This window comes from Natrix helvetica (genome assembly GCF_964273705.1).
Source record: "Natrix helvetica genome assembly, chromosome: 1".
Classification (NCBI taxonomy): Eukaryota; Metazoa; Chordata; class Lepidosauria; order Squamata; family Natricidae; genus Natrix; species Natrix helvetica.
Genome location: NC_138548.1, coordinates 372,207,446 through 372,218,638, shown reverse-complemented (window position 1 = coordinate 372,218,638; position 11,193 = coordinate 372,207,446). Strand labels below are relative to the sequence as shown.

At 41.4% G+C, this 11,193-nt stretch overlaps 1 protein-coding gene across 1 annotated transcript; it reads left to right on the top strand.

Annotated features, from left to right (window-relative positions):
- Positions 1-2,828: 2,828 nt before the first annotated feature.
- On the top strand, positions 2,829-10,451 carry LOC309392001 (uncharacterized protein). The gene is made up of 3 exons (XM_081952880.1): positions 2,829-2,941; positions 6,246-6,371; positions 7,491-10,451. Exons 2-3 carry the CDS (start codon positions 6,338-6,340, stop codon positions 9,287-9,289), a joined length of 1,833 nt encoding a protein of 610 aa, XP_081809006.1. The 5' UTR covers positions 2,829-2,941; positions 6,246-6,337; the 3' UTR covers positions 9,290-10,451.
- Positions 10,452-11,193: the final 742 nt, after the last annotated feature.

Sequence of the window (11,193 nt, the reverse complement as noted above, 5' to 3'; positions counted from 1 at the left end):
TTGTTTCCTTTTTTTTAACTTCACGTTGGCATTATAAAGCGAATGGATTAAGATAGCAAGAACGTGAAGACTGGGTCCAAGAACGGGTTGGTTTATTGGAGGCTGGTGCTAGGGCTGGTGTGGGCGACTCCAGGATTACAATCAATCTACTAATTTACTCTTTGGATTATAAAAATTGATTACAACTCAAATACAACAATGTCTGAACCAAATATCAAGGTGAAGAAAATAACATCATATGCGTCTCCAACAGCTACACCGCCCGGTTCAGTGACACAGAAAGCAACAGGCAAAGCAACGCAACAAGATAAAGCCATCTTGGAGTTAAAAAGTATGTTGCAAGCCATATACATGGATCTCAACGAGCAAATAAACAAAGTAGAAGAAAAAGTGGTCAAGGTGGAAGACGAAATGATGGGGGGAAACGAGCAGAGACTGCAGAAGATGGAAGAAAAGGCAGAAATAACAGGAAAAAAGTGGAGATGGATTATAGACTGATAACAAGCAAGATGGATCCAGTATACTTTGGGAGATGGAACGATCTGAATTCTACCTAAGATTTCAGAACATTGAAGAGAAGAAAGGAGAGAATTTAGCAGAGAAGATTGCAGAAATCCTCTCGGGGTCACAGAAATGAGTAAGGAACACATTTTAGGCGGAATGGACGAGACATTTAGAGTACATACAAGATATGCAATGAGAAATAACTTTCCCTAATGCTACAATCATTTTTCTAGAAGAGAACAGCTTTCTCCTTCAGTTGCTCCTCAGAGACATGGGAAATCTTAGCCCCACCTCTTCCAATGTTTCTTTTCTAAAGATTCCAAGATGCCCAAACGGCTGTCTTTTTTGAGGGGAATCTGCCAGGATAGTGAAGGAGAGAGCCAGAAGGGCACCCACTCCTCACTAGGGAGAAGCACTTGATCCCTTTAACCCTTGGAGTAGCTGGAGACATCGAGGATGCCCGGAATCTTTGATGTCTGAGTGTGCGGCTCCATCTGCAAATATCTTTGGCCCCAGTGGGGTTCCCAGGGTGGAGTTTGGCTCTTCCTGTGGCCTCAAATATATGTTAATTTGCCAATGAATAATGTATCCAGAGGCTGTGAAATCTGAGTTTTGATCTGGACCACTGAAACTCTACAATTGTGCCATCTCCAATAATGTCAGAGAAAAAAAAAGTGGTGGCAGCTGACTCTCACTCCCTTGCTGAGAAGTACAAACTGAGACACAATAGCAGAGGTGGTATTCAGCAGGTTCTGACCAGTTCTGAAGAATCTGTAGGGAAAATTTTGAATAGTTCAGAGAACAGGTAAATACCACCTCTGACTGGTCCCACCCCCACCTATTTTCTGCCTCCCGAGTCCCAGCTGATTGGGAGGAAATGGGGATTTTGCAGTATCCTTCCCCTGCCATGCCCACCAAGCCACGCCCACAGAACCGGTAGTAAAAAAATTTGAATCATACCACTGCATCATAGGTCTGATCCCCATTTATTCACAGAAATAGATGTTTAGATGACTTTGAGCCAGTTATTCTCTTTTAGTCTGACCCACCTCGCAGGGCTGATGTTCTTTGGAAAACAAGAGGGAGCATTAGGTATTCCGCCTCGGTTCCGCAAAATAAAGGTGGGGTATAAATCACTTAAAAAAATAAACAGACACCATTTGTAAGTTTCATAACCCGGGGTCTGATTAATGAACAGAATATAGGTATTGTGGTAGAGTAGACAGAAATACATAGTTACATAGTTATGCATTGTCCCAAAGGTGTTTTTTCAAGAGGCAACTGGACTTTCTGGTTTTTCTTTGAAGACACTTTGCTTCTCTGAAAAAGCTTATTGGATGAGAAGCAAAATGTCTTCAAAGAAAAAACAGAAAGTCCAGTTGCCTCTTGAAAAAGCACCTTTGGGACAACCATGACCTTGGAGGACTGAGAATCTCCAGAGACATATTATTAAAGTAGCATTTCATTCTACGTTCAATATTTTATTTTTGCAGTATTTCTAAAGAGACTTCCCCTCTTCTCCATATTCTGGAAGGGCCATTGTGTTTGTAGAGGGAAAGCTCTAGTCTCCTGGTCATTACATGCAAATCTTCACACATGAAAGGGATGCTAGCTAGTGTCAAGTACGGGAGACCTGTAGAAAATAAGAGTGAAACCTGTAGGTGGGGATAACTTCTGTCATTCAAATAGGAGACAGCCACAAAAAGAGAAAGTGCAAGGGTGTAAGATTTTGCCTCTCCAATCTTCCCAAGAGAGCAGGACTCTTGAAACTGAAGTTGTTCCAAAAGGAGCTTTTATTGAAAGGCTTGTGATAGGCAGGAACTAAATTTTCCACTTAAAAACAACGATTTAAAGTAGTGCAAACAAATCCTGACCCACAGTAGAGCAATGCAGGAAACAGAAACAGAAACTTCATATAGAAATCTCTCCAATCCTCCCCCCTCCCACCAGAATACCAACGTTCCAATAGAAATATATGGGACCTGACAAGAGGGTGTTTTAAAAAAAAGAAAGAAAAAGGAAATAGGCTTTTTTTGCAAAAAGTTTTCGCTTGGAAAGTGACTATAATCTCAGCTGTGGCGGGAAGATCGTGACAAACATCCAAACTTTACTCCCTCAAGGTCCTAACCCCTAATTCATCCCCGGCGATCACACCGGCCGTCCGCTCACCTTTGCTTCCCAGGATTAAAACAGGATCCGCCCGGGGGCGCCCTCTTGCCAAGAACTGAAGGAGGGAAGAGGGAGGGATCTCTATGGGGAGAAGCGCTCTCCGTTTCAACTTTAAATCCCTGGGGGTGGGTCCTGCTTGAGGGGAGGGAGGTGCAGTTTACGGGCTGGGCTGGGAAGGCAGCGGCGCGGGAGGAGCTGCCCTGCGCGCCTCTCTTGGGGAACGGAGTCCGGGCGAGGGGTAGAGCCGCCTCTCCCTGTGGGCGAGGAGGTAAGAAGCTTCCACTTTTCTTTCCCTTCGGGTAGTTCTGGGCGAGAGGGGAAAGTTCTCGACTTTTAAATGCTGCTTTTTGGGTCTCTCCTAAGATTGTTCCTGCAGTCCACACTTTCTCCTGGAATAGTTTGCCTCCCGGAGTTGCGGGTGCCACACTGAAAGCTTTCAAAAAGAAACCGGGTAGCCATTTGACCGGGTTGGTATAAGGTCTTCCGCCTTGAGCAGGAGGTTGGACTGGAATACCTCGGAGGCCCCTTCCAGTCTTGGGATTCTATGTTCTATGATCATTTCCCATGGGATGTTCTCTGGTGCTGTGTCAGGTCCAGAAGCTCTTGATTTAAATGGCTGCTAAATTCCCTGGAGGAAGTCCGTGAAGCCATCCTCGTCGCCCCATTATTGCTTAGTTGATGCCAGACTGCTATGAACACAGGGGGGGGGGGGGACACCCATAAAAGAAACCATTCCGAATGCCTGCAAGGCCACAAGGATGGGAATGGAATGGGGACAATGGCCAAGCCCGCCAAGCATCAGAACTGTTATCAAAACAATTTGTTTGAATCCTATTGGACACCAGGGAGATAAATGTCGGGGGAGGGCTTAGGAGAGGAGAAAGTGAATGGGCAGTCTTCACCCCTCCCCCCCCAAAACCTCAAAAATCTGGTCTTTTCCTATCTTGTGACCGTTTGGCTTTAGTAAAAGTAAACCTTCCACTTTGAATGCAGTTGAAGGCTCTTTGTTTCTAAGTGATCAGGTAGGAGAGAAAAGGGGGGTGGTCCCTCCTTGGAGCCATTGCTTGTGGGGAGTCGCTTAGGAGGATCCACCTCAGAAGAGAGAAAGGGTCCTTCTGATGCCCTTTAATCCTCAGGATTGAATTTGCCTCAGTTTCTTTCCTTCATGAATTCTTTTTCATTTTTTTATTTGCTCCTTTTTATATCATCGCTGGAGAAAGTCTTGTGGCAGTGTACATTTAAAAAGGAATCGTCCCTTTCCTGTAGTGTAGTAGGTAGTTCCAAAGATCAAGTCCCACCTGTAGAAAAAAACAGTTTTTGTTGCCTTCCCTGATTATCCGGCAGCTACACAGCTCCATGGGATGTGGGGTGGGATCTGCTTGAGACCCAATGTTAGCAGCTTCTATGTATTATTGCTGTGGCTGCAAGGTATTCAGATAAACTGATTCCCTAGTTACCACAGAAATAGGCTAGAATCACCTTTCTGCATTGTAGGTTCAAGAATATTGTTAGGATGTTTGATAGCAAGTTGGTCCTGTGAGAAAATACCCTAGCTCTCTTCCCAAACCTGTACTCTTTGGTTCTATACCTGACCTATGCTTCTTATAAGGCAATATATTATATTGCTTGCCTTTAAACCTGCAAACTAACGAAATATTTGTAATCCGTATTGTGTAAAACCTAAAATTGCAATATAATCAGTTTTGGAGATAATTGAACATAAAGCGTCTGGGACATTAAGAAATAAAGAATCAAAAGTTGCAGATGGTACGAGAAATAAGAAAATGTGCTAACTACAGTTTGGCACTCTGAAATGAGGAACTAAAAGTAGCAAGGGTCTGAGAGCTTTACCTGTACACGGGTGTACGTAGAGACTATCTGTCAGTAAGACAGAACAAGGAAGTAAGTTGTGAAACGCATGCTTTTATACTTAAAAAGATTGTCTTGGGAAAGAGTTCAGGGCCACTGGCCGTAGCTAATCCTTGCTGGATTCAGCTATATCAGTGAACCTTATTGCAATGTTGTTAATGTAAGTAATGCTATGTTGGCTATTCATGTTCAAATTGCTCATGAAACAATAAACCTCTGACTTTAAAGTAAGATTTATTGCTTGTGGTTTCCCTTTGTTTGTTTTTTTATCGAGATATTTTTACGACAGTCCTTTGCTGTTTTTCCCCCCCACTGGTACATAGTATACAGGTAGTTCTCAACTTACAACTACAATTGAGACCAAAATTGCTAAGCAAGTCATTTGTCAAGTGAGTTTTGCCCCATTTTGCAATCTTTCTTGCCAAATTTGTTAAATGAATCCCTACAGTTGTTAAACAGTGACATGGTTAAGAGAATCTAATCACCTTAGCTTCCCTGTTGAACTTGTAGCCCCCAGGACACTACAACTGTCATAAATTTGAGTCAGTTACCAAGCATCAGAATTCTGATCACATGAACATGGGGATGCTGCAACAATTATTAATACCACTTTATAATGCATTGATAAGACCACACTTGGAATGCTGCACCCAATTTTCATCGCCACAATGTAAAAAAGATGTTGGGATGCTAGAAAGAGTGCCTAGAAGAGCCAAAAAAAAAAGAATTAGGGGGCTGGAAGCTAAAACATATAAAGAGCATTGCTGGAATTGGGTATATCTAGTTTAATGAAAAGAAGGACAAGGGGTGACATGATAGCACTTTTCCAATATCTCAGGGGTTGCCAAAAAAATAGGGAGTCAAGCTATTCTCTAAAGCACCTGAGGGTAAAACAAGAAGCAGTGTATGGAAAATAATCAACGAAAAAACCAACCTAGAACTAAGGAGAAATGTCCTGACAATGGGAATAATTAATCAGTGGAACATTGTCAGTGACAAACATTTTTTCCCCAGAGATTGAGGGTGCTCCATCATTGGTGGCTTCAATAAGAGACTGGACAGCCATTTGAATGAAATGGTATAGGGCAGAGTTGTCAAACTCAAGGCTTGCGGGCCAGATTCAACTGTCCTGAAAAATGTAAGGGGCTGGCCCATGTCGCTTGGGCACTGTCTACCCAATGCAAAGAGGAAACATGCCAGCAGTTTGGCGAATGGTGTCAAGCTGGCCACGCCCACCCAGTCGCCCATGCCTACCTGGCCCGAGGTCAACCACAGCCCTGATGAAATTGAGTTTGAGACTCCTGGTATAGGGCTTCCTGCCTAAGCAGGGGGTTGGACAAGACCTCCAAGGTGCCTTCCAACACTAATTCTGTTCTGTTATTAATTGTAAAAATGAAAAATGGTTGAAAATCACTTTTTTCAGTTCTGTTGTAAGTTCAGTCACTAAATGAATTGTTGTAATTACAATTACAATTGTTGTAATTGTTGTCGAGGTCTACCTATAAAGAATTAACCGAGATGCATTCTTAGCCAGAGGCTTTATACTTTGTTTATTCCTTTGGAAAGGTTCTTCAAGGAAGATGCTTATTTCCCTTATTAGAAATTTTGCTGGTTGTTTTGTTCATTATGAAAAAAATTTGCATATAATTTATTGAATTTTTCATTAATAGGAATGTTCATGAAATGTTTTCTTTCTGTTTCAGGACTTGGTACTTCTCAAGGATATAGCTGTCTTTTCTCCATGGAAGAGTGGGCCCTGCTGGATTGTGAGCAGAAAGTCCTACACTGAGTGGTCATGATGGAAAATGCAAGGAATATGGCCTCCGTCGGTAAGGGATTTTCTTTCCTCTGGCTTGCAAAGGTGATGGAACTAAGAAGTTGCTCGGTTTCTAAGATGAAATGCTAGTCTGTTTATTGTGTACAGTTGAGAGAGTTCTTAACTGCATTTTTATTTCCATGTGGTCTGTGAAGTGGGCCAATCCATCCACATTGCCTCTAGGAGGAGAAAGGTCTTTTCCCATGCAGTTTCTCATCTTAGTCTTGTGATCCTGTCTGTTTCCTTTCGTAGATAGTGGAGTTGCTGCAATGAGACCTGCCCCAGTCCGATCTCTTAGGAAAGAAAGACCCTCAACTCCATTTAATTGAAGGGATATGTTCTTTTAGTTAAAAGAGGTTGCAGTAGTCAGGCTAGAACTAAATTTTCCACGCTCAAGATACAAAAGGTTTTCCCTCACCCCAGCCCTCTTCCCATGAGCAGTCTGTCTTCAGCCGATAAGGGTCTACCTAGGTGTTCTGAGAACGATGAGATGTTTCAGGTAATCCACATTCTTTTCAGGGTTCATAGTTTTGAGTGCTGATACAAACTCTTTCTGAGCTTCTCTGTTGTTCATTAGCTGTCATTTCCTCCCTCCCTATTTCCCGTCACCTACACATACAGGTTGATTGCCCATTTGTTCCCACCCCACCATGTCCTCCTCCTATTTCCTAGCCTTTGATGTCAGGATGTCAGCAAGGCAGCAAGGCACCAAGCCGAAAATGGCAGATGTGACAACTGCTTATAAGAGTGGCACTTAAAAGGTCCAGTAGTACACAGGGTTTATCACAGGGATGTAACTGCTAGTTAGGTGGATTGTTTGATAGTCAGATTTTCCAGAGATGGGACTTCCAATTCTGGTTGCTCTCCCACTATTTACATGGAGACCTTCCTTTTGAACAGCTAGGGGAGAATAAAAACTGGTATTTTCAAGGGAAAATTTCCTCAACAGATAAGGCAAAACCTAATGACATAAATCAGCATTTCCACTTTCTCAGATTAAATATCAGTAAACAGGTTCTCTCTGATCATCCAAGTCTGAACAAAGCCAAATGAGGGATACAACAATTATGCTTAATACCTTTCACACCTTATTTTGTATCAACTTTCCTTTTTCTTCCTCTTTCCCATGTAGCTGATGGATTGAAGATAGAGGATGCTGGTCAAGGGTTGGCAACACCTTTTCTAACAGCTAAAAAGGAAGTTGTGGAAAGGATGAGTGAAAAGGAAAGGCCTAAGGAAAAGGAGTTAAAGGAGGAGCTGGGGAAATACTCTAGTTCTCAATATGCAGATATCAACATTTTCTTGCACAATGATGATCCCCAAGAAAAAGCAGCATGTCCAGGGTGTGGAAAAATACTCAGAGATGAATTAGAATGTGTCTGTTATACAAGCAATCCCCTTATGTTCCATAAAAACATTCCCAAAACAGAGGATCCATACCAATGTCTGGAATTTAGAGAAAACATCAGTCAGAAAAATCACCTGAATTCACATCAGAGAGTCCACGAAGAAAGGAAGCAGCATCAATGCATCACCTGCGGAAAGAGCTTCAGAAGCAGCCCAGCCCTTACTTCCCACCAAAGCATCCACAGAGAGGGTAGAACGAAGTTTACTCGAAACAAGGAAGCAAATTCCAGGAAAAAAAGCCTCACTGGGAATAATTCATGTAAATGCCTGGAATGTGGGAAGAGCTTCCGCTCTGCAACTCATCTCACTTTCCACAACAGGATCCATGCAGGGGAAAAGCCATATCACTGCACTGTGTGTGGAAAGAGCTTCACCCAACTTGGCAATTTCAATTTACATAAGAGGGTCCACACTGGAGAGAAGCCTTATAAATGCACAGAGTGTGGAAAATGCTTCAAAGCCCCCGGTGCCCTTACTTGCCATATGAGGATTCACACAGGGGAGAAGCCCTATGAATGCTTGGAGTGTGGAAAAAGCTTCAATAGACTTGATACATTAACTAAACATAATAGGATGCATAAAGGGGAGAAACCTTATAAATGCCTGCACTGTGGAAAGAATTTTAGTCAAAAAGGTCATCTTAAGTCACACGAAAGGATCCACACGGGAGAAAAACCATTTCAATGCATGGAGTGTGGAAAGAACTTCCATGTTTCAACAAGCCTTACTGCCCATCACAGAATCCACACAGGGGAGAAGCCCTTTCAATGCTTGCAGTGTGGAAAGTGCTTTGCCAATTCTGGTGGCTTTCATGCCCATGAACGGACCCACACAGGGGAGAAACCATACAAATGCCTGGAGTGTGGAAAGAGCTTCAGTAAACCCAGCCACCTAACTTCCCATAGAAGTATCCATAGTGGAGAGAAACCGTATCAGTGTACCGTGTGTGAGAAGCGCTTCAATCAAACAAGTAACCTTAATATCCATAAAAGGATCCACACAGGGGAAAAGCCCTATAAGTGCACTGAATGTGGCAAATGCTTCATCGACTCAGGGGCTCTCGTTCGCCACAAATGGACCCATACTGGAGAGAAACCATTTGGATGCAAGGAATGTGGAAAAAGCTTCAGTCAAAAAAAACCTTTCATAATACATTACAGAATCCACACTGGGGAGAAACCATACAAATGCACATGTGGGAAGAGCTTCAGGGATCCTCAAGAACTTGCTTCCCATGAAAGGATCCACACTGGGGAAAAACCCTACAAATGTGTGGTATGTGGAAAGAGCTGTAGGACCACCAGTGACCTTAGTTCCCATAAGCGGACCCACACAGGTGAAAAGCCCTATCAGTGTGGTGAATGTGGAAAGTGCTTTAGTCAAAACAGTTCCCTTAATAGCCATAGAAGAATTCACTCAGGAGAAAAACCATATAAATGTATGGAATGTGAAAAGTGCTACACAAATAGCAGTGCTCTTAATTACCACAGGAGGATACATACAGGTGAGAAACCACATAAATGAGTTGAATATAGAAAAGTAATTCGTTAAAATCAGTCACATAATATCCATAGAAAGATTCACTCACTGAAGAAGCTATTAAATGTATCAAGTGTGGAAAGAGCTTTATTTAAAATATTTCCCTTATTATTTTTTTTTGCAAAACGATTTTTTCCTCGGAGAAACTATGTGAACTCATAAAAGGAGCCGCTTGGAAGAGCCACGTACATTATCTGTAGTGTGGAAATAAATTTAGTGGTTCTATTTTTGATCGCAATGTCAAAATGGATAGGTGGTGGATTAGGATTAGTAAAAAATAAGTTAAGAGTGAAGTAAGGGAAAGAGAAGGAATAAAATGGTCAGTCAGATGGAGTTTACAGGAAATCTTTGGAACAGCTTCAAGTTACTAGAAGAGGGCAGCCAAAATTTTGTCTTTGTAATAAGTACAATATAGCTGGGTTTAATGGAATGTAATTAAGCATATGGCCCAAATGTTCTGTAAACATGCAGTGAAGTATTAGAAATACCCAGGTTTTTATTAAACCATTACAAAATTGAAAATAAGGGTTTTCTCCCCTTCCTAATATTTACATATGCGTTGGGTTGAGGTTGCCAACTTATAGTGTTGGGAAGAGACATCTGTGCTGATTATAGGTGGACAAAAGATACAAATGGCTATAGACATAGGTGTGAATACATTTAAATGTTTTAATTATAAGCTGGAATTGATATGTGGTTCTATTGCACAGAATCTCTGGTTGGTTAAACTAGTTCTAGGATGACCTATGATCAGTTAATGTCTGAATTAAATTATTGTAATCTAATTCAAAGGTTCCCAAATTTTCTTGCTTTATGACACAGAATTTCCACAAACTGTGTGATGTGAGTGGATGAAACTTTGACAATATTATATACATATAAACTATACTGCACTGCTTTTTACAGTATGTCTAATAATTGCATTTTTATACATTAATATTCCTTCAGAATAGTGAAGATGGTGGAATGGGTCAGCCCTTCTTGCACTGTAATATTCACCTTTTTTCCCTTGTTAGATCCCTCAATGATCTTCATTTTGAGATTAAGACTAAGGATTTTCCTTTGGTTTTTGTTTCTTTGTTTAGCCAAAATGGAGGGTTTTTTTCTTTTTCACTCTGAAGACTTTAACAGTGAAAATACAAGTTTGTTACAAAGTACTGCCCTGTATGTAAGGGTGGTTGTTGTTGTTTTTTTTTGAAAAAGTATATATCTTAAGTTTTATGGTGAGGAGAGGCAGTACAGTACAATACTGCAAGAATATTTTTGATTGCTAAAAGTTTCCTCTCAACAAAAGTACATCTATTGTCACCACTAGTAACAACTAGCAGAGATTTCCCATCACTGGAAAGAGACAAGAAGTTGAGAAAGATAAAATATTTAAAATTCATTTACTTACCATATTAATATTTTATTATACACATCTTCATTCTTAACGCGCACCTCATTGTGCTCCTCTTGGTCATATTTTTCCTTAGTGCATAGTATATGGAAGACTTAATTTGATTCTTGACAACTAGAGAGTGAACTGTGAAGGCCAGGTCTAAATACAGTCCATTTATGAGGAAAAAGCAGAGTTCATACGAAGGGATTATAACTCAAAACACAGTTAGCAAAGTGCCCCAGGTATCACAGACACCATCTTGGATCACCTCAGATCAGGGGCTGTTGGTCAAGAAAGGTTTGTTAGTATCTTAAATCGAATAAGCTGGAAGTACCTCAGAGAAGGCAGCCTCCTCCGCCAGTATATGACATAAATTTATTCTAGTGCCTGATGTCTTTGGGCAATATTTTATTTATGTAGTTAAAATTGATATGCTTCATTGAGAATTCGGATGGTATGGTGGTGGTGGTGGGGTTCCCTTCAGGGCCACCATTTTGCGCTCACACAG